Below are 24,078 nucleotides of genomic sequence, written 5' to 3'. Positions count from 1 at the left end.
TTCTTTTCTCTCTGAATCTGTTGTGTGTGTTTTCTTTCGTTACGCTCTACTTCAACTGTACGATCCATCTCGGTCAAAGTGTCCGCACGTAGCATATCTCCCGCTTGTATCGAGGAGTATACGAGTTTCATCCTTTCTCTTTTACACGTAGCATATCAACGTATACATAACCCCCATCAATGTATGATTATCTGATACAATAGTACAGATTACAACTAAACATCCTCTCAGTATTTGTGTCTATCTTTGACCATCTAATGATCTATCATCATCTACATATCATATATGTATGATATCTGTCCATCTTAATAGTGCGTCAATTGTATTCCGAAACGCCATTCCGTTTGTTCATCAATTAATTTTTGTCCGAAACGGCTCATTGAGTAGATTGATTATCAGCATCAGTAGGAATCGCGCTCCCCCCTAGCATCTCCTAGCATCTTCAGTGTTCAGGGGAATTTGCCTAGAATCTACTCCCCATCTTTGATTGATTCGAGACGGTTGACGCGGTTGGTGGCTGGTACCGGCGAGTGTTATACTGTGTCAGACTGTGTTAGAAGAGGTCGCAAACTAAGATCTGGAGTCAGTGCGAGGATTAATTCAAAACAGATTAAATTATTGGTATGTAGGCTATCTTCAATGACGCCCCTATCTAGTGTTTTCAATATATCCCACCCCGATTCATTGACATTTCACGTTCAAGTTCAGCAAGGTGCGATTAGCAACGGATACTATGTAGTCGATCTTGTAGTTTGCATACCCAATGTTTCCCGCTTCTATTCAAATCATGCCATGGTTAAAAGGCTAAATGCGCACTGGAATCCATATAAGTACACGGGCAAACATTTCCGAGTTAATTCCTTTTAATTACCAGTCGGTCTCAGAACTCAGGCGGTTGAACAAGTTATAAGGTTGAAGAAATTCAATGCTCACTCGGCAGGAAGGGCGCTACTCTCGTGTTTCTCTATCAATTCAACACAATACTAAAGCAATAAATTATCTATCTATCTTTGTGACGTCCAGCGGGGCTGCAAGGAATCATGACTTCAGCTACTTTTTGGGAGCGGGTAGGAATCATTAAATGTAAATAAAAAGAGAGTGGACCTAAGCAGACATGCAGAGGCATTGATCTTTGTAACTGCCCCAGGTCGGAGATCCACCTTGCATATGTAAAAGCAAAAACCAACAGAAGATATCAAAGTTGAACAAAAAATGCAAGTATATGCTAGTGCCTGTATAGGCACTTGGAAGTACATGCTTTTGGAACCACACCATTAACGTGTTGAGGCCGTGTAATAGTTTATCTGTCTATCAGGCAATGAAGGACTTTATTTCTGTATCATCGGACTACATACATACAAGACAGGTGTAAGACAAGGGGAGTCATCGATATCATGACTTTACAATATTGTAACATATTGAGAAAAGGAAAGACTGGAACTACTGGATGGGTTCATCACCTTCCATGAGTCCTTTGAGAGGTGATAAAAATAACAGTAAGGAAAAGGAGTGGCTAATGTTCAGGGGAAAGTATTTCAAGTTAACTGAAATGAGCTTTGTTGAAGGCAATAATCAAGGCGTCCAGGTAGTGCTCTACGGGAAACCCCAAGTTAGTTGCGGACATCATAGAGAATGAGCACTTACAAGAGGCAGATTTCGAGAGCTAGCTCCGACAAAAATGGTGAACGTTCCATTGGGGACGTACCAGTGTTGGCCTACTGTCGACCATGCACTGACATCTTTGCGACGAATAGGGAAAGAAGCAGTTGCGCTGGCTCCGGGTTTGATGTCCTTGACCTTGTCGAATCCCCTAAGCACACGGATAGGTTGGCCCTCTTCTGGAATCGATATGTACTGGAAGAAGGAAAAACGGTCATTACGAAGGAAGGGACAAGAACAAATCAACACAGACCAGCTGGGCAACTTCGCTTCCGGTATATTGGCCAGTGTTGGAGATTTTGGCCGAGACAGTGAAAAGAATATCGTAGAGAGAGTTGCTACTGTCGCGACCGACAAACGGTTCCGCAGTTTCCATCACAGAGGTGGTGTCCTTCGAAGTCTTTTTGGAGATAGTGATCTGAGAGTATTTGAACGTCGTGTAAGACAGCCCATGTCCGAATTCTGTAGAAGACATTCCATTTCAGCGGTCCGTACAGATGGGCGGAATGCACACGTACCGTATCGAGGAGTGATGTTGTTTTTGTCGAACCTAAGGGGAATTGAACATGTTACCTTAAACCCGGCGACGAACCAAAAGAAGTCTTACCAGCGGTAATCGATGAAAGATCCCTCCGTGAAATTTGATTGCGGCGAATACACTAAATCAGTGACGATACCATTAGGCTAGAGGCAGGGAGAACATCATTCAGTAGAGCAATAAAATGTAGTGGAAATGTAGGAGGTTACAGGATAATCATCCAAGCTTTTACCCCATGTCCATGGTATCTTTCCGCTAGGCGAGACATCGCCATATAAGACAGGGACGAGACCGGCACCTGATTCTTGTCCGGGAAGATATGCAGCGATAATCGCAGTCACGTTGGGGTTGTCCGCCCATTTTTCGATGTTAACCGCCCCAGTCGCGTGAATGACGACAACAACGTTGGAAGAGGAGTTAACAGCTTGGGCCACGAGGTCGTCCGCGTCTCCTGTGAGATTGAGACTTTCGGCGTCCATACCCCTCCCATACCATCTGTTCACAAAAACGAGAGTGACGTCGGAAAGAGGTAAGAGGGCCTGAATTGCTGCTGTTGCCGTAGCGCTAGTACTGTCCGCAACCACTGCCTGAATCTGAAATAAATTGAATGCGAATGAACAGGACGTATTTCTCGCGGATTTATGGACGAACCTCGTGGTTGTCCTGTATCGCTCTTGCTTTGAGCGCATCAAGCGGAGTGACAATGTAAGGTGAATAACCTGAGCCAGCCCCGAATCCGATTGTCAGTGTGCCATTCTTGAATACGATGGATGAGTGAGAGAAAAATATGCGACGCGAAAAAATGGGACGCACGAGGTTGTTAATAGCACAAAAGCTGTTGGTTGCGCCACACGAGTTTGCACCAAGGATGTTATCCGTTGCATCGTTACCTTTCGCGCGGGGGGGGGGGGGGGGGGGGGGGTATGAGTCGTTCACACAATGATGAACAACACATCACGTACCAAGCACTGCAACACGGCTAGGGTTCTTTAACGGCAGTCCACCCGTATTCTTGAGGAGAGTAACGCTGGACATCCCAATTTCCTTAATAAGGTCAGCCGTTCCCGATTTCCGTACATTCCTGTAACCAGCAGTGACGTTCACGTAAGGCGGTCCTATGAGATTCTGGTCGAGCGTTGGTATCTTATGAACACAAGATAAATGAAGAGACTCACATAGACGAAATCTGGAAGGGGTTTCACATCTTGCCCAAGATGGTAATACGGTGTGAGAATACGAATAACTTTCTCGCGAACTACGTCCTCTTTGACGGTGCCATTGTTAACCAGTTCAGTCAAATTAGCCCAGAAATCCCCAAGCAGAGAATTGAGTTGACTTCCGGGCATAGACTAGGTGATATATTTGAGAGCGTGGTATTGATTTGGAGATCGAATGCTTACAATGTCCATACCATTATACATTGATGGTACAGTGTCCCAATGCGCCCCCCAATCACTCATGATAGGGCCTTGGAAGTTCAATTCGGTTTTAAGTAGACCATTCAGCGACTTAGCATTGCTGCAGGAGTGGGTGTTGTTGACCTCATTGTAAGAACACCTAGATACATGAAATATTAAGCAAGAACCGAAGCTGGAAGATGAGCGATACTAACATGAAATGAGTCGTCCCAGCACGGACTGCTTCTGCAAAAGCCCACATATAGACTTCATGCATAGTCTTATCATCAACATTGGATGAAACCCTGCAACCATCGCGTCAATACACTTGAGCATGCATGCAGTTCTGAAAGATGTGGTACAACTCACGGTAATTGAGTACCGCCCGGGAACGTGTCAGATTCTGGTGTCAATGAGAATGATAACGGTGAACGAAATCAGCGTAAAAACGAGATAGAACATACTTGTCTGCAACCCATGTGGATTACGATTTAGTTCCTGTTCGTATAGAATCCACTAGTAAAATGTTAAAATCTGATCAGAAGTTATTGTGAGTGAAAACACAAACATGTTTTGCCACTGACGCCACACCAGAGTCGAGCAAGCCGGTGACATATTGATATGAAGCTTCGCCGCAAGCGTAAGGGTCTGTAAAACTCCCTTCCCAAGCTCTCCCTTCCCTATTCGAATTCAGAAATCACATCAGTCATTCTGAGGTCTAGATGCCACTCACAAAGGTGAACGGCCCAGAGCTAGAGAAACGATTAACATTACAGAAAGAGTCGCGAGAGAGGTAGAAGCTCACGTCCGCCACTCACCGGCGCCAACTGATACCAAGTAAGCATACACCACGAAAACGGTATAACAGTAAAGAATCTTACCGGGATGTGGACACCCTGGTCGTAAAACTCTTGTCCCATCGCTTTAGTTCGGCGATACATCAAGTCTCGATCCCAGGTTGCAGCGGTGGTAAGTTCTGCAGGAAATTGAGAAACTCCTTCTACATCACGAACTCCAGCTGGACCATCGTTGAAACAAAATTCGGGAATATTGAATCGCGGTACTGGAGCTGTATTACCCGAGCAACGACCATCAAGCCCGACTGTGAGCTATTTAAAAGTAACGGAACGCGTTTAAATGGCGAAGAAGAGTGGAGAGGGTGCTTCGCCGACGCACGTTAAAGAGTTCTTCGACTGTCATTTGAGCGACTACCGCTTTCGCTTTAGCGAATGCCTTAGTCCAAGCTTTACCTCCATTAGCAGCCGCTAGAAGAAAACAAAGATAAGAGTGTGTATGAGTGATGAGTGTAACGAAATGAACTAAACACGTACGCGAAGGCCATAAGGTGCTATTTCCGTAGTCGACTGTATCACGGCGGAAGAGATGGCCTCCAAGTGTTGTTTCGATGGAACGCTCGAACGAATAAGTAAAGACAGGAGATGCCGCAAGGAGCGCAACTAGGACCGTTGCAGGGAGCATGATTAAGGCCTTGGAAAAGTCAAATTGTAGTAGGTATGCGCCTTTTATAGCTCTGGCCTTCATCAGTACATCGAAAAGAACACTCGATGATGCTCGTCAGGCCCCGATGAGGGACAATCCAATTTTCGTGGGTGGCGGCCAGAATTTGTCTGTTCTGATATTACAGCTTGATCATTATCCCCAAGACTGATTGATGACTATCGGCAAATTGGGTTCCAGCAGTAGGCATATTCGTAGAATTCTGTGCGATAAGTAGGAATATTATGTACGGGAATTTCGTCAAAGGATACACTCACCATCATAGCCATTCTGTTTTATGAACTTCTTGGAAACCTTTCGCACAGTTCTGTCTTTCCTCTGGTCCGTTGGCATGATTCAGGCTGTATCTGAGATTTATGGGAATCAGGGGTTACTGAGGTTTTTGGTACGCATCAAGAGGGCATCAAGGCGCAGGAGACTAAGATTATCACGGGAAGTCCGGTAACGGTCCGATAATCATCCGGATTCCGGGATCTGTGATTAGGCGCGCGTCCACTAATGCCTGTTTAGGCCTGTTTGCAGGTCCGAAAATTTCTTTGCATTGGTTGTTGGAGGTGTAATAAATAGGATTCGTGGGCTTGACCCGAAACTTCCATTGAGTTTTACAAAACAAACAGGTTCGAAAAAAACCCACGACGAAATAACAATATTTCTCTGCAATCAATATCTGAAGACCGGAGTGCGCTCGTACCGGCTTTACCAAAGAAGGAGATTAAGTACGAGCTCGGATTCGTCGTGGGAATTTCGACTGCACTTTCCTTTTTGCTCATATTTGAGCGACTTTCCCGGTGCTGAGTGCACAGAGACTCAGTGCTCAGCGCTCAGCGCTCATTGGCAAAATCACATTTTGATGTGGCTGAATTACTATAAGCTGGAGCCTGTTAGCTGTTCTCAGCCAATCAAACCCCTCAAAACTTGCTGCTATAATAAGCTCTAATCCGACCACGATCTCCCAAGGTGCCGTACTCCTTACTGCCCCAATTCAACCAACCATTCTGTATACAGCAGATGTTCTAATACTTTCAATCATTTTGAGGACTTATGACATTCCTGCCATGGATGCAGTACAATGGCCCACCTTTGTGGCACTTCTCAGTCATGACTTATTGAGCAGAGATGGAGGACAATGTAACATCCAGCCGGGGACAGGTTGGTCTTCCATGATATGTTAATTTCGTCCCGACTCATACTTAGTTGAACATCCCAGGTTCACGGATTTGGTCTGGACTTGCGAGTGGGGCTTCTATATTATCTTGCAGACGTTGAGGAGTCCTAGTAGACCCGGCACTATTTGCTATCTGACCTTCGAAGATATTTGGAAGCTCGAGGTCCGGGGACAAGACAACTGAATTCGCCAAGCATCCACAGCATGTTCCTTGTGATGTTTTGCGCTTCCTAAATTCATACGGGAGTTTTCACTATATAGAAGCAAGATCTTTGACGTTATGTACATCCGAGTCAATGATTCTTCACTTGCAAGACCACATCACCACTGTTCTGGCGATGTAAGTACATTCATGGCGCGATTCCTTACCATTTGATTCATCATCGACGTCTTCATTATGCAGAAAGTACTTCGCTCATATGAACACGATAACACGATTCGCCTGCACTACGACATAGACTCGATATGGTATATTCTCTCCTAGAAGCATGTTGGAAGAATCAAACGCAATGATGTTTTCGGAGTTTTCGACAATCGCGAGTTTATTGCCGTGGACTTCCTTGCGTCCTCGTAGAATGAACCCCAGATAATGTTTTCCATATCGATTTCATCTCATTTCCATAGCTTTCCTTGGATTTTGGCCCTCTATGTATGGCGACTTGCTTGCAAACTTTGTTCCCCTTCGTCAGTTACAAGAGGCAAGAAGGAAAAACAGAAAGAGCACAGAAGATTTTTCATTGAGTGTCGACACGTTCCGAGTCCGACTTTCCGCTTCGCTCGGTCATTCAATCGTGCTTCAAAAAATCCTCGTGTATACTTTCTGTGTGTAAATCCATCATTTTGACTGCCTTACATGTAAATATCTGACTTATCTAATATCCTTCTGAGTCCTCAAGGCCTGATATCTCTTCACCAAGAGTTTCGAGTTCCTTCGTCGAATCTTCCTTCCTCTGACCATCATCCTCCATCTTTACTGAGCAGAGGGAGGCTAATCAGAGCGATCCAAATCAAGCCAATACTAAGCAAGCATTAGTGCCATAGCAGTTTATTCGGATATGTTCTAACGTATTAACTTTCCTAGACCTTCCTGGACGCTGCAGCTCGCCGTCACTGGGGTTCATCGTGAGTTTCCTCCTTGAAATGAATGGGATTAGACTGGAGGAAAGTGATAACGAATGCTATCAAGCTACAGAGCGGCACAGTCATTCCGACATTAGCCACGGAAGTCAGCACCACATATTAAGGCGAGTAAACCGGACTACATACATGAACTGGCTTTGACTGGAACTCAGTGATCACATCTATCTTATCGTTGATGTTAGTATCTTCTACCTGGTTGATGTTCTTGCTTTCTGCTGAAAGAAGACTGAGCGCGGTGGCTATAGCCATATTTTGTAGCTCATACATAGTACCCATACTCCAGGTTGCAACACGATGCGCGCAAAGTGATCTTCGTTCTGCGGCGTTTCATCCTACAGGGGTTTCTTTAAATTACATCACGGAGCTTTGGCTGGCGTGCGATTCTTCCCCCAAATCTTGTCTGCAGGTGTCTGCCATCTAGTTTCCAAATTCATAAAAAACATTACCATTCTGAACCAAAAGTTAACCTCTTTCGATACTGTAGTTGTTGCAAAGAGTCAGCTGTTGCTAGCTGTAAAGACGGGCTGTTTTGTCCACCGATTCTGCCGATACAGGTGCCCATATTGTGCTTTGCAGTGAGAGCTTACAGTAAATTAAAGAAGTTGTTTCTTACATCAAGAATTCAGACTGGTGCTGCTCCGGCGAATCCTCGCTTTAGTAATCGTAATATCGAGGCAAGATTTGCACGCCGTTGACAGTTCATACTCTTGCTTTCAAGTTTCGACGCAGGAAGGGTGTTCATTTTTTTGTACATAACGGATCTCAAGCCGAATTTTGAGAGATTCTTCATAGGTGTTTCGTGGAACGCTGAAAGACAAATGGGGAAAAGAACCTCGGCTTTAGCGAGCGCTACTGTGCCAAATAGGACAGAACAGGACAAGCAACTGACATGCAAGAATGTCTGCCTCGAAAAGAAAACGTAACTTGGATCTGTTTTACATTACAATCGCCACCACTGCGAGCTGCGCGGCAATCAAACGTGTTCAAATAGCCTTCAGAAGCCAAGCCACTTCACGCGAGAAAGATTTTTTTTCTTACTTACAGCCTACTCTAATCCTGATAGGTTAAAAGCGCCTCTCCAGCTCATTTTTCTTTCTCTTAACCTGTCCCCTCACTGTCTCCTTTGCGGCTCGCTCCCAACATGGCTGGTAGACGGTGGATCACAGTTTGGTATATTTTGACGGCACCTCTAATGTTATGGGATGCAGGTTATTGCCTGATGAGGTGCGTGTCATATTTTCTCGCCCTTTCTGCGTTCATTTACCAGTATATGCAGACCACGTTCCATGGTCGGAGGAGACCTTCATTGGATTTGGGCGTTTTATGAATTTTATGGCAATGTAGACCATGTCAGCTTCTCTGAATCCTCCGATAGCTTTTCCGGCCCTCATTTTGTATTACTTGTCGCGTAGGTTTATGGCGTTAAAGCTTTTGAGGATGGTGAAGGGTTTGCAAATGCTGCGGGTAAGTCCCATTTCCAACTCACTGATGTCTACTCAAGTGATTCCCATCTCATGTTCGCTCCATGTCAGCTGTTCTAAATGTCATTGAAAATTTCTTCGCTGTACGTTCTATTCTGCTCCATATCAATCAAATTGTTCACTACGCTGTCTCACAAGGTTATCTATCTCTGGATGACGCATGTATGCCCCTCCGAGCTCGCTCCTCTCGCAGGATATACCGGATCAGCCATGACCCTTGCCAAAACACTCCTCTACGTCTCGCAAGAGTATTTCTGCGGGTTTTGTGCTATCGGACACAACACGTTTCCTGGGATGCTTTCTTATTGGATTCTACCGAACGTGTACGTTTCTGTCCTAGTACTTTTCTTCTCATCGTTGGTCGGCTTGGTTACTAATCTAGAAGCTCGTCCAACACAGTGCTTGGATAACAATATCGGGGCTAATAATGTATCACCTTGGGAAGGACATCTTATGGAGCTTGAGGCTGTCCAGTGGGAGGGTTAAGTGCGAATGATATACCTTTTGCCTTTCATTTCATTCTATCTAGAGTGTACCAAAGCATCGATTATACGTTATATTATGTTTGTCCTTTGGGGAAAATATCCATATCAATTAGAATTGTGAGAAACAGAGTATTGTAAGGGGGTATAGCTCAGCTGGGAGAGCAGCAGACTGAAGTTCTGAAGGTCCCGCGTTCGATCCGCGGTACCCCCAGAGTTATGTTTTCCTTCTTTTCTTTGGAGAGATTTGTTATTAGATTGGAAGTGACTGCGTTTACTGTCGGTTACTGTTGAGATTACTACATGCGTACATCGCACTTTTTCCGCCATGCCAACAATTCTACTTACATATACTAAACATACAATTGAATACCCAAACGCTCACCACTTAGCATACGGCAAAAACTTTCCACTGTGAGCAAGTTGGACATTAACAAGAGCTTAGCTACTTGATGAAAAGGCTGCGTACTCGAATGTCAGAACAACACGATCACCCTTGGGGTCAGGCTTTTTGTCGACCTTGACATAGCAGTCAATCATCGACATGATCCCATCACCAAACTGCGATTCATTTGTAGAAGTAAGCTCCGAGCACTAAGACAGAAACTGCTAATCACAGCAGATAAATTCAAGCTGGACGTACCTTCTCGTTAATGAGAGCCTAGTTGAGGGGTTAAGATTGGGAAGGTAGAACAATTAAGCCAATAGAGGTAGATAAACAGATACACAGATACAAAGGAATGAAAGGGGTCAAGTAATCAGAATCAATACGACCCGGGAGGGTGGACTGCTAAAAGATAACGCACTTTGATGGGATGACCATAGACCATGATCCCCTTAAGTCCAATATGAATGAGAAGTGAATTCATTCATGGAGGGACTATGGTGTATTAACGCACCTCGTACAGCCGGTACACAACAGGATCAGTAGGAACAGCAGACCCCAGGCCACGGTAAGGGAACCAATGTTCGCCTAGTCCAGCAGTCAACTCCGCATGCGGAAGATCGAGAACCTCGGAGAGCTTTTGCAAATCTTCTGCGTTAAATTTGGCCTTTCCATACAATATGTGATTGGTCGACGGACATCACAGATTTTGGGTAGTAACACGCACCTGCCCATAGAAAGCCGAAGCTACCCAGACTTCATCTTTTCCAATCGCTTTTCCGATCGCGTCAAAGGTCAAACCTGGAAATAGTCTGAGTGCACTAATTTCTCGAAGCCTAGAATTCTGAAGCGCACCCTTCTTAGCTTTAGCTTCGAGGAGTAAGGTATGTATCGAAGGGAGAGCGGAGAAAGGTGCAGAGTTGGTAGGAATGGACTAAACATGCTCGAGCTTCGTCGGGCCTTCAGTCGAGCCAGTGATAACACGAGCACACTCACGGCTGATTGAGACATTGATGAGAGGAGAGAAGTGCAAATGTTCGTTTTTAACGAGGGATAATCACTTAAGTAGTCGCGATTAGACTAGAGTCACCAACGTGACCTGAACGTATGGGCGGAATCGGATTCGAGGTTGAACCGTTCCGACAAAATACTCCTCACACGGGCGGGAGAAAAAGACGCACTCCTTCACACGAATACATATATGCCAGATAGTGGAGTACTAACTAACAATGACATTGACCTGCCTGAAGGAATTCATTGAGTGATTGGTTATATTACTAACATGGTATAAATGGCTTGTCCAAATCTTTTCCGTTTATTGATTCGGAAGTCACTACAAATGAGACGGAGGAGGTGCTATACGTTTCGACGGACCTTCTCCAGTAAAAATGGATCCAATTTGTTTCCTGCGAACATCTCTCCTTCATTTGCAACTGCTCGATGGCGACGGAATTCTGGCCCGCATTCTGAATTGAACTAGTAGAAGAAATGAGAACGAGAGCCCGATTATCGGCTTTCACATAATCATCTCCCAGAGAACGCATTTCCGACCAGTGGGACCGTAGAATTTGGCGGAAAAGCCTGTGAAGTTTGTGTATGCGCGTCACCTTCTGCACCTTCCAAAAACGATAGAGTTCACGGCTCTAGACGTGGTAATGCAGCGTTTGCCTCTTGCAGAGCTAATGGCGTGGTTGTTACAGATTCCGCCAGTCGTATACACGAGCGCTGCATGTGGAAGTACCGTCAATGATGAAAGTAGGAAGGAAGTCGCGTTGATGATTCTAGACGCGTGTCGTGAATTGTACTTGAGGTTTCAAATTAGCCATCGTCCAAATTGAAGAGCCTCGATTAGATGTATAGAAGTGCGATTGAGAACGACAGGAAAGAAGTACATATCCTTACATAACTCGAAAGATTAGCGGCTGCCTCGTTCATCATGTGACACTCCAGAATTGCCGCCGACAGTGGCAGTGGGCAAAGCTCCGCCAGAGGCTGAACACTGACTAAGCAGCACAGCCACCGTGAAACCTGTCCGTCGTCGATTTGCTCTTTTATCCAGTGTATACAGTCATGTATCACCATTTGGGATGGTATCATCAAATGGGACAAATTGAATTTTTACTTAATTTAATATTATACATGAACTCCTGGCTACATCAAGAGTTAAAAGACTTCATGCTGCACACTACTGTCAAATCTGAGAAGAGAGACCTAAAGTATTGCTGTCAGGATATCGAAAAGAAGTGTTAATTTGGGATGAAATGAAATTTGTTTGGGTCACTGTGTCAGTAATTGCAACAGAGAACTGCTGTAACTTTGCACTAATGTACTTCTTACATCAATACACCTGTTCACAAGCTTTGATTCAAGTAGAAGCAAGGAAACTATGTTTGAGACCAGTAGAAAGAACGAACAACAAAGAGCTTGTCACATCACACATTCCCAAAGCGGATATGATAAGATATCAATTTCGAAGTCCCGACCAGGCCTACAGCCAGGGCTGCGATAGTCATCTCAGTTTGAACCACATTTACAATGGTTGGTCGCGCTCACTCAGAACGACAAAAGCACAGGGCACACTCAGCATTGGTGGAGAAGTACATGCTACAGGCAATTGATCTTTACAAAACCGAACACGAGAAGGAACATGGGATGTCGCTTAAAAATGTTTGTAATTTTATAGCACAACAGTGTTACGTGGATACGAAGCAAATTATCAAACTATCGGACTCGACTTTGTACAGACGAGTTAACAATGGGCACAGTCACAAAGAAGCAAAGGAGGAACAGAGGTGGTTGAATGATGAAGAGGAAGAAGTTCTGATTAGTGAAGTAATATACTGGGGTGATCGAGGATTCCCTCTGGATCATCGACGGCTCAAAGAGCATGCTGATGAAATTGCCAGGGCTCGACATGGAAGCTCATTTCCAATAAATGGAGTTGGGAAATGCTGGACTCGTCGTTTCATATCAGACCACAATGAGCGAATAGGAATGTATTGGACTCACTCACTAGACAACTCACGAGCCCGCGCTGTCAATCCCTTCAATCACGAACACTACTTTCATCTTCTTGGAAAAGTAATTGAGGGGGAGGGAGGTGATGATGTGATTCGTAAAGATTTGACATACGGCGCTGATGAGTCTGGCTTGCAAAAGGGTGTTGGGCAAAAAACTCGGGGTCTGGGGGGTGCGAAGAAGAAGATTCAACACCAACAAAGGAGTGGTGATTGCGAGAACATTACTGTACTAGTGACGATTTGTGGGGATGGGACGTTGATAGCACCAGCTGTCATTTATAAGGGTGAAGGGTTCCAAGCAAGATGGAAGCAAGACAATCCTTTGAATGCCTCGTAAATATCTCATACAGTTCCAAAGAATGAAGCACTTACCGAAGAATATACAGGTTGGGATATTCTAACAAAGGGTATACAGATGGAGAAATTGGTCGCACGTGGATTGAACACTTCGATAAAGAGACACGATCCAAAGCACAAGGGCGGCGGCGACTACTGCTGGTTGATGGACATGCATCCCACTACACCCAAGGATTCCTTCGATATGCACGAGAGCACAGAATTGAAGTGATATGCTATCCCTCCCACAGTACACACATCTACCAGGGGCTCGACGTTGTAATCTTCTCTCCATTGAAGAAAGCTTGGACAAAAGCTCGAGACGAGTGGGAGCAACAGGGTTATACTGTGGATAAAACGAACTTCCTCAGTGTGTATGCTGAAGCCCATTTAGCAACACTTACCGAACGCAATATAAAAGCCGCATTTCGTAAAACTGGTGTTATTCCATTCGATCCTGGCGTAGTTACTCCGGCAATGATGGCACCGAGCGAAACAACTTCGATTCATAGCGTGGCGCCAATCCGCCAGACGACACCTGTTCGAAACATGACAGAGATGGTGTTGAATTTCATCGATTATCAGGCGGTGGTCGAAGCAAAAGCAAGCGAGAAAGACAGGCAAGGATCAGATGTCGATACAGATGTAGACATGGATGACATACCTCAGCCTGGTCCCTCATCTGCACCACTTTTTGTACGACAAACCATTAACGACATACGTTCAACTTCTTCCAGCTTCCTTGTCAGCACTTCTCCCATTAAATCCTCCTCGAAACCACCTATTTTTCATACAAACAGGATATCACCCAAAAAGGCTGACTCCCGTTACAAAGACCTTCTCATGTTTTCTGCATGTACACCATATGAATTACGGCTCCAAAACGCGCTCCTGGAATCAGAGGCGAGAGATTCCACTCGAAAAGATGCCTTAATGGAAGCACAGGCAGGCCTGGTACTGTCTAACCTGTATTCTGTACAGGTTAATAGACAGCTACAGGCAAAGGAGGAGAAGAAAAGCACCAAAGGGAAGAAGAGGTTGATGGGAGATGGGAAAGCAAAGTTATTTACTGGAGATGAGTTTTACCAACTCTGTGTAGACGATGAGCAGCAGCGACAAGAAGATATTGAGAATGCGAACAAACGTCGGGATGCAAGGCAGGCACAAGCTGAAAAGATCTCGGAATGGAAGAAGGATAACGAAGCAATTAAAGAGCAAAATAAGGCAAAGAAGGAAGAATTTTCGGTAGCAGTGGCAGCATGGGAGGCTGAGAAAGAGATGGCGAAGGCGGAGAAGAGAAAGCCGAAATGGAATAAGCCAAAATGGAAGGACTATAATCCCGAGAAGATGAAACCAAGACCCAAAAAATCTGCGGAAGATGACGGTGACAATGGGGATGAAAATAGTGGGTCCGACGATGATGATTCTGATTGATTGATTACAGTAAAGCACATGATCAATTGCCTAAAACAGATTATCAGAGTATCTTATCGGCGTGATTTGTCACATCCCAAATGGTGATTTTCGACTGATAACACTTCCTGTACTGATTAAAGGCTGGCATTGACGTCCCTCCTCTGATAACAAAACCAAGTTGATAAAAACCTTGTACTAGTAGCCTTGTATCTGCCTAGCCTAGAGTAATTGCACTATTTAGATTGGGATGTACTTATTTTCGACCAGGAGATTTCATCATCCCAAATGGTGATACATGACTGTACTACAAGATCGCGGCCATTGTACCTCCCAAAATTAATTTGTCATATTGCCTGAACATATATTCATCAATTATGAAGATATTCTTTACTCAGATTGCATAATGAATGCATGATCTTCAGCCTCGAACAAGGTGTTCATAAATGTCAGTGTGTTGTTGCGGGAAAACATTGCTTCGGCATTGTATTGGTGTAAGATAAGGCAAGGTTCGTCACGCAATATTGCGATGTAATGGCCTCAACGGCCTTCATTTGCATCGTTCGTTGATGGCATCCATGCCAGCTCTCTCTCTCTTCTGCACTTGCCTTGTCAATTAATCCTCCAGGTGCAAATTCTGCAGAAAATCGTATCCAGGTTGTCAGGGCCCCACGAAAGAATGCGAGGGTAATATCTTTCAAGTGAGGCACTATTGAGGTAATCCTGGCCTCTAAGCCTGTTTCGGAGACAATTTTTTGTTGAAAGTACGCGGCGGAAACGCGTGATGTCACGCGAATGTGATGCTTCTGCACAATATATTCATGTCCGATTTTGTATCTCAAATTTCATGCCCATATCAACACTTTTTGGTTTGTATTTTTTTGCTATCATTGAGAGAAGAACAATACCGAGGGCGTCTTGGAAGGATTTGTGGTGTTGAGCAGGCAGGTAGTGCATAGTGGAGCACTCTCCAGCACCTTACCTGGGTAGTAGGGCTTAGAGTCTCAGTGAGGCAATAAAAGTAAGAGAGAAGCGAGTTGGATTCCAGTACAGGATATGGCCTGTTTATATACATAACTGTATGACAGTATTACATAAGGAAGTACTGAGGAATCCGCATATAGTAAATAACTAGATATGACTACATATGACATATTATAACACATGATCATAATAGTGGCATGTGAACAGCATAACCGCGTTCAACACACCCCCTTGCTGAGCAGCACAGTAAAGTACTTTGCTCAAAGCAATAGCGGTAGGCGTCAGACAGGACAGACAGCCTAAGGATTGGTGGACGAGTAGAACTCAAGTCCAAGCATTGAGCGGAATAGCTCAAATTTGATACGCCCAAGATTCTTTGTGAAAAGATCTGCAGGGTTGTTACTACCATCTACGAAGAATACTTGCACAAGGCCACGTTCGACAACTTCACGGATATAATGATACCGGATGTCAATGTGTTTCGAGTGCTTGCTAGTGACAGGATTTGATGCCATGAAAATGGATCCTTGATTGTCTCCAGCAATAGGAATAGCGTCAAGCTTATAGCCTAGTTCTTCAAGTAGATTACGGATCCAAACCACTTGACGGCTGCAATCAGACAATGCCATATACTCAGCCTCTGTAGACGAGTGAGCAATTGTCTTCTGCGCATGGCTGGTCCAAGAGAAGATGCCATTGGCAAGCTTCATGAAAAATCCAGTCTGTGACCGGCGTGTATAGGGATCGGAAGCCCAATCCGAATCAGTCCAAGCGCTGAGACCGATACCCGATTCACCATCATAGCAAAGTGCATATGATCTAGTACCTAGGAGGTAGCGGCAAATATAGAGTGCCTTGTTAAGGTGCTCTTGAGATGGGTTAGCTGCATGTTGTGCAAGCTTGGTAACAGCAAAGGAGATGTCGGGACATGTACCCAACATAAGGTAGAGAAGGGAACCAATAACCATTTGAAACTTGCTACGAAGAGCAGAATTCGATTGGCCTATGGTGGGTTCAGGTTGGAACCCTGCAGGAAGTGGTGTATCAGCCATTTTAGCATTTTCCATACCGCAACGCTTAAGGACTTTGTCAAGGTAGGCGCATTGATCAATATAGATCTTTTTGCCATGACGATTAATCCGCATGCGAAGGAATTCTTTGGCTTCACCAAGATCTCTGCATTCCCAGTGTGACATGAATTTCCCTTTAAGGGAATCTACGAGTTTCTTGTCAGGTCCAGCGAAGAGTGCGTCATCAACGTAGATGATGGCGATGACTAGAGAGCCATCTTTTCCTTGTCGGATAAAAATACCTGCATCAGAGCTCAGGCGTTTGAAGCCGAGTGTTTTCATGTATGAGTCCAGTGTTCGCCACCAGACAAGACCTGCTTGTTTCAGTCCATACAGAGCTTTGCGCAGTAAGAGGACTTTATCCTCTTTGCCTTTGATTCGAAAACCTTCAGGCTGTTCCATGTAGATAGTCTCATGTAAGACGCCATATAGATAGGCATTTCGAACATCGAGTCCAGTGAGATACCAGTTGTTCAGCGCAGTCAAGGCGAGCAACAGTCTAACAGTCTCAAACCGTACTACAGGAGAGAAGACTTGGTCATAATCAAGACCTTCAATTTGTAAGAACCCTTTGACAACAAGGCGTGCCTTCTTACGACCATCAGATTTGATGTCGAAGACCCAGCGGTTCTTAATGACCTTTCGGTCTGCTGGACGATCCATGAGTTCAAAAGTACCACGCCGTTTGAGCGCTTCAAGCTCTTCTTGGCAGGCCTTAAGCCATTCCTCACGCTCAGCCTTAGGTAGGCGAGTAATGTCCTTGTAAGTCCATTCACGGACGTTCTCAGAGCTTTTCAGCTCCCCCTCAAAGGGAACGGCCTTAGCCATGAGAAAATATATTAATTCAGCTCCCCCTTCCCGACATAGTCTGATCAGGGTATTAGCTTCGTCACCGGGAGTGACAGAGGGTTGTTCTCCATTTTCAGGAGTAGGATGCTCAGTACTAGGTCCGGGAACCTGTTCTGGCTCAGGACGTTCTTGCTCAGCCGAGGAGCTACCTGGCTGTGGAGCTTTTGCGTGTCTCTGAATATCCCTCTTTGGTCTCTCTACCTGTTGTTCCGTAGGAAGCTTAGTGCTGCTTCTAGGATCACCGGTAAGACGAGTAGGTGGTCTCCGCGCACGACCTGAACGTCTCAACTGTTCTTCAGCAGGAGGTTGTTCATTCCGGGGTTGTGGCGGCGGACTAGGATCTCGTGCTGGCTGTTCAGCTGGCACAGGCGGTGCAACGTCTTGCTCCGGATCCTGTCTCCTTTGGGGAGTAGTAGGTTGATGAAAGATGGGAACATCATCATCACCAGGTGGAGGAATAGGATCTTTAGGATCTAGGTTGCGATCTGGTAGTCGCGTAGAGCGATGACGCTCTGAGGATTTACAACGAGGAAATAATTTCTCATCAAACACTGCGTGCGTAGCAGTGAACATTGCATTGTTCGACCGCATGTAGATATTTCCGTGTCCACCATCTGAAACTCCGAGATATGTCATTAGTTCTGACCTGGGCGATTGTTTGTTTACCCGTACTTCTTCATGAAGAAAGACGTACGCGCCACAGCCAAAGACACGCAAGTGATCTATGCGCGGAACTTTGTTGTACAAAATCTCATACGGTGTCTTCCATTTGTGACGACGCATAGGAGTGCGGTTATACACATGCACAGCATGTGCAACAGAGAATTCCCACCAGGAATCAGGAATACAGGCTTGAAAGCGCTGTGGTTCACTTTTCTCAATAATAGTCCGGATAAACCTTTCGGCTCTTCCATTCTGCTGGTGGATATGAGGAGATGACCATTGTGCTTTGATACCTTCATTCTTAAAGAACTCATCAAGTGCATTGGATCTAAATTCTCCGCCACCATCAGACATCCATTCCTTGACGTTAGTCTCGTATAGATTTTTGACTGTGGCAATGAATTGCTTTATCACCGGAAGAGCTCCGCTCTTCTTTTTTAAGTGGCAGTAGAACCCATGCGAAGTATAGTCATCTATGAAGAAGATCGTATACTTGTACTTGTGGTACGAAATGGTAGGCCATTCTTTGAGATCTGAGTGAATAATCTCGAAGGGACGTGATGCCCGACGATTAGTTGGCGGAAATGGACGTAAAGTCATCTTTCCCTTGGCACAACCTTCACATAGATCTTCCTCATGGGGAATGCTAAAGGTGGGAACACCTTCTGCATGTTTCCTCAGTTGAGTGAGTGCTTTGCGCGATGGATGACCCATGCGACGATGCATGGTAGTGTAGTCCACTGAGTGGATCACTAGGTTTACAGCCATAGGCTGTGGCGAATAATCTTTGAGAATGTAGATTGTATCGCTGTGGGTTCGTGGTTCAAATGACAGGAATAAACCGTCTTTGTCCCAGAAGTCAACTTTGTCTGCGTTGCCGCGAACAGTTTTGCCATCTTGTAGGAAGCGTCCTTGTGCTATAAGGCGATGACTCAACTCCTTCATATAGAATACTGGAGCGATTCGTGCCGAATGCATGCGACCTCTAACATCCTTGAAATTTATCAAGACAGTCCCAACGCCAGTAATGTAGGCAGTTGTGGTTGCAGTTGCTATGAGCACTTTTTCCTCAAGGTCTTCATACTCAATGAAGTCACTCAAGTCAAAGGTAGTGTGTTCAGAACAACCAGAGTCGTTCATCCACCATTTAGGTTGATTTCTCTGTTTACCCTTACACTTCTTGCACACAGAGTATGAAACGTCATGTACACAAAAATGTTCATTGGATATATACTTGGCATCGATACGGTAATTATACAAACGGGACAAGAGATCAGGCTCAAAGGCTGACTTGCATGTCTTCGCCACTGCAACCGATGAAGGTGCGTTAGTATATCCCATATGGTCAAGATCAGAGGAGGGTACTGACCCCATGGTGTCCATGAATCCAGTGATTGCCAAAATTTCACGATCCAAGTCGAAGTTCATCAACTCATCAGGGTCGAAAGAGGCAGTTCCTGGGACCTCAAAGTCCATAGGAGGAGATGGAGGAGGCGGCGTAGGAGCCTTACTGCCATTCTCAACATCATCCACAGGAGACATTGCACGAGTGCGCTTTGTTGGAGGATCAAGTTCATCATCACTGTCCAACTCCGAAATATGCCCAGCTGGCTCAAGGGTGCGAATGACTTCGGCAGTCGCACGGACGCCAATGTCACGGGCACGTTTGATGGCCATCCTTGTCTTCTTATGAAGATGAAGGGACGTAGCATTAGGAGGAGGGTTGTAAGGAGGATGGATGGAGTGCTTGCGCACATCTTGAACAGAAGGAGTAAGATCAGTACGTACCGGACCAAAGTCAACAGTACTGCCAATCGGACTGAAGTCCATAGAGTCTGCATCAGCTTGGGCAGCGTTTGCATTCTTCTTAGCCTTCTTGTTCTTTCCACTGCCATGCTTACGCTTCTTCTTGTTGTCATCGTTCCCATTCTGTCCCTTCTGCTGCTGGTTACTACCGTTACCATGCTGCTGTTGGGAGAACTTGGGATCGTTTCCCTTGCGATGAACGTTCGAAAACTTGTTCGCGTTCTGCGGTTGGGAGTTGCCAATGGTGTCTCCGCTGAAAGCGTTCATAACTGCGATACGAACTTTAGCAAAGGTCAATTTCTTGAGCTCTGCAGTTTCAAGCTGAGACATGGTTTGGATAACGACAGAGTAACGTGATGGGAGCTTAGATAAGAGAATCAAAGCTTCGAGGTGGTCAGCAAGACCAATGCCAGCTTCATCCATACGGGTGAAGTACATGCCAATCTCCATCATAGAGGACAGCGGATTTTGCTTGTATGGAATTTTAATAGCCATAGCGGCAGCAAAGTCATTAAAGACTGCGCCCAGACTCTTGACATTGTAAGTCTTGGCTAGATAGTTCCAAAGCTTCTTAGCTGTGTCGCTGTATTCCTTGGCAAGGATGCGGATGGAGGGAGAGATACGGAGGCGAATGTTACCAATAGCCTTGGTGTCGATCTCCTTCCAGGCTTTGAAAACAACCTCATAGTTCTTCCAGGCTTCAACACTGGCGGCGTTTGCAGCAACAAGTGGAGATGGTTCACTGGGTTGGTCAGTCGTAATTGCTGATTCAAGCCCTGTAGCCTGAAGGAAGGCTTCCATTTCGGAGGCCCAGGTGTCGTAGTTATCACCTTTGAGGGTGGTGGTAACAGCGGTAAACAGTGCAGAGGACATTGCGATCTGGATAAAATCAACAGAAAATGTCAGCATGCAATTCATAAACGCTCAATGACAACAGATGGAAACAAAATGTCATGAATGTTATTGCCAGTAGTGACAAGCTGCGACATATGTCTAGCAAGCTGTCATCTACAGTGTCAAGCACTCTTGGGTGATGTCATAATCAGCACTGTTAAGTGCGATATTGACTTCAGCACCAGAGGCAACGTTCCAGGTAAAGGTCTGTGTCAGAGACAGCAATCAAATAGATGCGTCAATAACAACAGTAGACCAGAGAGCGCTGCGAGCTTAGAGCTCAGCAAAGCGTTCATCCGGGGCCCATAACCTGTTGAGCAGGCAGGTAGTGCATAGTGGAGCACTCTCCAGCACCTTACCTGGGTAGTAGGGCTTAGAGTCTCAGTGAGGCAATAAAAGTAAGAGAGAAGCGAGTTGGATTCCAGTACAGGATATGGCCTGTTTATATACATAACTGTATGACAGTATTACATAAGGAAGTACTGAGGAATCCGCATATAGTAAATAACTAGATATGACTACATATGACATATTATAACACATGATCATAATAGTGGCATGTGAACAGCATAACCGCGTTCAACATGTGGAAATATCAAGATCTTGTTATTGAAGCTATACTGCACTGATTACAATTTGTGTCAATTTTTTGAATTAAGCAAATCTGTTCCAAGACGCCCTAGATATATACTATTTTATCTCATCTGACACTCAATTCGAAGAAACTAATGATTGTAGCAAGAGTTATCTCAACCGGAAATTGTTTTTAGACTTTTGGCAGAGCGCGCTTAAATTTAAGGATGACTAAGCGGGCCAACACAGAAGCGTGTGTTGCCCACTGCCACCGACAGTACTCATCCCGACAAAAGTTCGTTGCTCACGAAGGATTAGATTGAATAGGTTAGAGTCCATTTGTCAAGTCAGTTCCTGTCCCAAACCAGGTGGCAATAGCCGTTCTAAAGGAAACACTTCAGCATCACATAGGAGCGATACATAAACAGAGAAATTCAGACTTACAAAGCTTGATTCATGCTCCAAGTCACGTCCTTCGCCGTAAACAAGATAGTTATTGAAATCGCCGCCGTAGTCAATGAGCTTCACGGATTTCACGGATCCACTCTCGACGTCTGTGATCAAGATGTTACCCCAATGGTTATCACTTGGAGTTTGAGCTTTAACCAACCAACAACTGTTTCAAACAAGACTTACTTATGCCAAACACCCTTGTGAACGGCCTCGGATGCAGCCTTAGAACAAGCTAACTTGAATGTTTCCTCTCTTATCTTCCTTTTCTGCTCATCATTGGCTGTCTTATATGCCTCCAATTCCTCTAGGAGGCTGCCGTCCTGCCTTTTCATGATAATGATAGGCTTTCCTTCCGAGTCCTTGCCAAAATCGACCAGATCACCCATCAACCTGAGCGCTTGAATCTCTCCCAGAGCAGATACGTCTTTATCGGATGGGAAAGATTTAATGATCAGATTTCTTCTGTCGTAACCCTTGTATTTCCCCAGGCCAGACATCTCCGCAACTTTGACGGGAAGATGTTCCTGGAGATAGTGACCATAGTCCTTCGACGACAACGACAATTGTTGAGCTGCAGTCGTATCATCAGTAATGACCAAACAGTGAGGATATTCCACCAACGAACAGCAGAGCGCATTCATCTCGTCTGGTGTATATTTGTAAGTGTCATTGATCTCTCTGACGAACCCTTTCTGAAGCAACAACGGTAAGTACTTGGTGACTTTGTTACAATGGTTTGATACTTACCTCGACCATATCATGGAAAAAACGTCTCTAAGTGCAGAGGGAGTTCAGTATGATACTCAACAACTCAATATACAACAAAGTATCCATATGCACCACTACTCCACGCTCTTTGACTGGGATGGCGTAAGTCGCAGTCAGGAGACTAACGACAGTGACGGCAATATAGAAAGTCTTGAACATTGGGGAAGAAGCAACTTGAAGATACAACTCCTTGACCGGCAAAGAGTGGTGAACAAGCTGGGGAGAATTTTGGGTTTACTCGAGACATTTATGCTTTATATGGTGGACTTGTTTCGGCAACGCAGATCATGATAATGTTCCGAGGGTAATCTGAACGAGCGACGGATCAGTTTATGTACATAACAAAAGGCGAGCTAGTGAGAGAAGCAATTTCCGTCTGGGCCAGCTGGGCCCTTCGAGAAAAGTGAGGGAATGAACTACTTGAGAGCGTAGGAGTTGGATTATGGTCATGTTTTTTTGTTTATACGCTTCATTACAAGTAAGACTATGGTACTAAGGCGCGGGGAGGTGCGACGAAGATTGTTGGTTTGTTGTCCACCTCCGTTCCTCGTGTCTTGGTCATGGTATGGGTCTGTGTGGAATGGTGTAGCTATGGGTCATGTGGCTGTGTAGCATGTATGTAGGTGGGGGGAGGTGGGGGGATTATGGTCATGTTGTTGCAGGGTCTTCCCCGTAGAGGTACAGATAGCCAGAATTTTACAAGGCAAGAAAAGATTCATTTGATGATTCTTCTTCTTTAAGTTTGTACGCATTTCATTCTCCCTTTTCCCTCAATTTGTTCAAGAAAACATATCACAGACAATCTATAAGCAAGTACGTGTTTCAGCATTCAACGCCGGACGTAATTGGTAGGTACAGTAACTTCCGACAAGAATCAAGTCAGTCCATTTCGCACTGTTTCGCCCACGGCTCTACATAAGTCTCGGAAATTTCAACCGAGACACCACATCTCGCACAGTCAAACGACCACAGTAAGAAGTCTTGTCCTGAAACTCCATCTCCGAATTATCACTGAACGGATGAATCTGTACGCTCCGGTATCCGCATCTTCAGAGGTTCTGTCTCTTGGAGATGTTGTTCGAATGGTTCATCGGTGACCGATCGTCTGTGAAGACCAGGAACGGTGAAAAGCGAAATCATAGCAAAACACAAAATCGCAGGTCTGACATAGTTGGACGAAGACATGCGAATAATAGACTTGCTACGACGTCTGTAAAGACTGGTTCCTCGAACTCTGCGTTGCGCCTGATGCCCCTTGGCCACGAACGAGAATATTGTTTCAAAGCCGCCCATGCCTCCAGTGATTTACCGACTGAGGTTGAACTAAGTATGGGCCTTGCCTTCGACCTGGAACTTGAAAGTTGGTGTTTGGATCTAGAAAGGGGACCTGAGGGATTCCGCCAATGTGTCATGATAGATTTTTGCCCAAAGGTCTTTCTGTTCGGTTATGAGCGTCTCGACACGCGCGCGCTGATTTTGAATTT

The 24,078-nt window shown here is 45.1% G+C and overlaps 7 protein-coding genes and 1 non-coding gene across 8 annotated transcripts; 4 read left to right on the top strand and 4 right to left on the bottom strand.

Annotated features, from left to right (window-relative positions):
- Nucleotides 1–1,313: 1,313 nt before the first annotated feature.
- C8R40DRAFT_1102963 (beta-D-xylosidase/beta-D-glucosidase) lies at nucleotides 1,314–5,503 on the bottom strand. Its single transcript, XM_046228013.1, has 21 exons — nucleotides 5,370–5,503; nucleotides 4,926–5,314; nucleotides 4,771–4,859; nucleotides 4,476–4,703; nucleotides 4,400–4,421; nucleotides 4,328–4,346; nucleotides 4,163–4,274; nucleotides 4,059–4,110; nucleotides 3,964–3,997; nucleotides 3,810–3,899; nucleotides 3,598–3,754; nucleotides 3,373–3,546; nucleotides 3,160–3,322; nucleotides 3,011–3,087; nucleotides 2,849–2,953; nucleotides 2,407–2,790; nucleotides 2,267–2,343; nucleotides 2,178–2,209; nucleotides 1,913–2,121; nucleotides 1,645–1,854; nucleotides 1,314–1,593 (listed from the first exon to the last, which is right to left on the bottom strand). Exons 2-21 carry the CDS (start codon nucleotides 5,134–5,136, stop codon nucleotides 1,573–1,575), a joined length of 2,466 nt encoding a protein of 821 aa, XP_046086791.1. The 5' UTR covers nucleotides 5,137–5,314; nucleotides 5,370–5,503; the 3' UTR covers nucleotides 1,314–1,572.
- Nucleotides 5,504–7,393: 1,890 nt separating this feature from the next.
- Nucleotides 7,394–8,213, top strand: C8R40DRAFT_185254 (uncharacterized protein). The gene is made up of 5 exons (XM_046234289.1): nucleotides 7,394–7,521; nucleotides 7,570–7,823; nucleotides 7,902–7,913; nucleotides 7,972–7,992; nucleotides 8,044–8,213. The coding sequence occupies exons 2-5, from the start codon at nucleotides 7,593–7,595 to the stop codon at nucleotides 8,110–8,112; spliced, it is 333 nt and encodes a 110-aa protein (XP_046086790.1). The 5' UTR covers nucleotides 7,394–7,521; nucleotides 7,570–7,592; the 3' UTR covers nucleotides 8,113–8,213.
- Nucleotides 8,214–8,242: 29 nt separating this feature from the next.
- Nucleotides 8,243–9,441, top strand: C8R40DRAFT_185103 (uncharacterized protein). Its single transcript, XM_046234288.1, has 6 exons — nucleotides 8,243–8,641; nucleotides 8,694–8,766; nucleotides 8,830–8,881; nucleotides 8,950–8,981; nucleotides 9,037–9,221; nucleotides 9,298–9,441. Exons 1-6 carry the CDS (start codon nucleotides 8,559–8,561, stop codon nucleotides 9,392–9,394), a joined length of 522 nt encoding a protein of 173 aa, XP_046086789.1. The 5' UTR covers nucleotides 8,243–8,558; the 3' UTR covers nucleotides 9,395–9,441.
- Nucleotides 9,442–9,521: 80 nt separating this feature from the next.
- On the top strand, nucleotides 9,522–9,594 carry C8R40DRAFT_t126. The gene has a single exon. It is a non-coding gene; the product is annotated as a tRNA-Phe (tRNA).
- Nucleotides 9,595–9,761: 167 nt separating this feature from the next.
- Nucleotides 9,762–10,776, bottom strand: C8R40DRAFT_1160582 (cyanate lyase C-terminal domain-containing protein; the record flags this gene model as incomplete). The annotated part of the gene is made up of 8 exons (XM_046230031.1): nucleotides 9,762–9,792; nucleotides 9,850–9,941; nucleotides 10,024–10,041; nucleotides 10,187–10,216; nucleotides 10,280–10,432; nucleotides 10,493–10,566; nucleotides 10,621–10,699; nucleotides 10,762–10,776. The coding sequence occupies 8 exons, from the start codon at nucleotides 10,774–10,776 to the stop codon at nucleotides 9,762–9,764; spliced, it is 492 nt and encodes a 163-aa protein (XP_046086788.1).
- A 491-nt stretch (nucleotides 10,777–11,267) lies between these two features.
- C8R40DRAFT_1027670 (uncharacterized protein) lies at nucleotides 11,268–11,496 on the bottom strand (the record flags this gene model as incomplete). The annotated part of the gene is made up of 2 exons (XM_046223105.1): nucleotides 11,268–11,346; nucleotides 11,405–11,496. Coding segments are annotated over 2 exons (171 nt in total), but the record flags the coding sequence as incomplete, so codon positions are not given.
- Nucleotides 11,497–13,979: 2,483 nt separating this feature from the next.
- On the top strand, nucleotides 13,980–14,387 carry C8R40DRAFT_1029342 (uncharacterized protein; the record flags this gene model as incomplete). Its single annotated transcript, XM_046223124.1, has 1 exon — nucleotides 13,980–14,387. A coding segment is annotated over one exon (408 nt), but the record flags the coding sequence as incomplete, so codon positions are not given.
- Nucleotides 14,388–21,402: 7,015 nt separating this feature from the next.
- On the bottom strand, nucleotides 21,403–23,089 carry C8R40DRAFT_1102942 (uncharacterized protein). The gene is made up of 6 exons (XM_046228012.1): nucleotides 22,667–23,089; nucleotides 22,574–22,600; nucleotides 22,452–22,518; nucleotides 22,010–22,397; nucleotides 21,818–21,959; nucleotides 21,403–21,756 (listed from the first exon to the last, which is right to left on the bottom strand). Exons 1-6 carry the CDS (start codon nucleotides 22,751–22,753, stop codon nucleotides 21,721–21,723), a joined length of 747 nt encoding a protein of 248 aa, XP_046086785.1. The 5' UTR covers nucleotides 22,754–23,089; the 3' UTR covers nucleotides 21,403–21,720.
- Nucleotides 23,090–24,078: the final 989 nt, after the last annotated feature.

This window comes from Lentinula edodes, assembly GCF_021015755.1.
Source record: "Lentinula edodes strain Le(Bin) 0899 ss11 chromosome Unknown C8R40scaffold_16, whole genome shotgun sequence".
Lineage (NCBI taxonomy): Eukaryota > Fungi > Basidiomycota > Agaricomycetes > Agaricales > Omphalotaceae > Lentinula > Lentinula edodes.
Note: the sequence above shows the minus strand (reverse complement) of the source record. Positions and strands in the feature narration are given on the sequence as shown.

What these genes read in the sequence shown, in the direction of transcription:
- C8R40DRAFT_185103 (XM_046234288.1), top strand. Translation starts at nt 8,559, where the DNA reads ATGGCTGGTAGACGGTGGATCACAGTTTGGTATATTTTGACGGCACCT. An exon ending in TTTATGGCAATGTAGACCAT is followed by an intron (nt 8,767 to 8,829) that starts GTCAGCTTCTCT and finishes CTTGTCGCGTAG; the next exon opens with GTTTATGGCGTTAAAGCTTT. An exon ending in TATTGGATTCTACCGAACGT is followed by an intron (nt 9,222 to 9,297) that starts GTACGTTTCTGT and finishes CGTCCAACACAG; the next exon opens with TGCTTGGATAACAATATCGG.
- C8R40DRAFT_1102963 (XM_046228013.1), bottom strand. Translation starts at nt 5,136, where the DNA reads ATGAAGGCCAGAGCTATAAAAGGCGCATACCTACTACAATTTGACTTT. An exon ending in GAAGCGAAGTTGCCCAGCTG is followed by an intron (nt 1,855 to 1,912) that starts GTCTGTGTTGAT and finishes TCCTTCTTCCAG; the next exon opens with TACATATCGATTCCAGAAGA. An exon ending in GCTCTCGAAATCTGCCTCTT is followed by an intron (nt 1,594 to 1,644) that starts GTAAGTGCTCAT and finishes GGTTTCCCGTAG; the next exon opens with AGCACTACCTGGACGCCTTG.
- C8R40DRAFT_1102942 (XM_046228012.1), bottom strand. Translation starts at nt 22,753, where the DNA reads ATGTTCAAGACTTTCTATATTGCCGTCACTGTCGTTAGTCTCCTGACT. An exon ending in CACAAGGGTGTTTGGCATAA is followed by an intron (nt 21,960 to 22,009) that starts GTAAGTCTTGTT and finishes TCAAACTCCAAG; the next exon opens with TGATAACCATTGGGGTAACA. An exon ending in TGGAGCATGAATCAAGCTTT is followed by an intron (nt 21,757 to 21,817) that starts GTAAGTCTGAAT and finishes TGTTTCCTTTAG; the next exon opens with AACGGCTATTGCCACCTGGT.
- C8R40DRAFT_185254 (XM_046234289.1), top strand. Translation starts at nt 7,593, where the DNA reads ATGTTAGTATCTTCTACCTGGTTGATGTTCTTGCTTTCTGCTGAAAGA. An exon ending in TGCCCATATTGTGCTTTGCA is followed by an intron (nt 7,993 to 8,043) that starts GTGAGAGCTTAC and finishes TCAAGAATTCAG; the next exon opens with ACTGGTGCTGCTCCGGCGAA.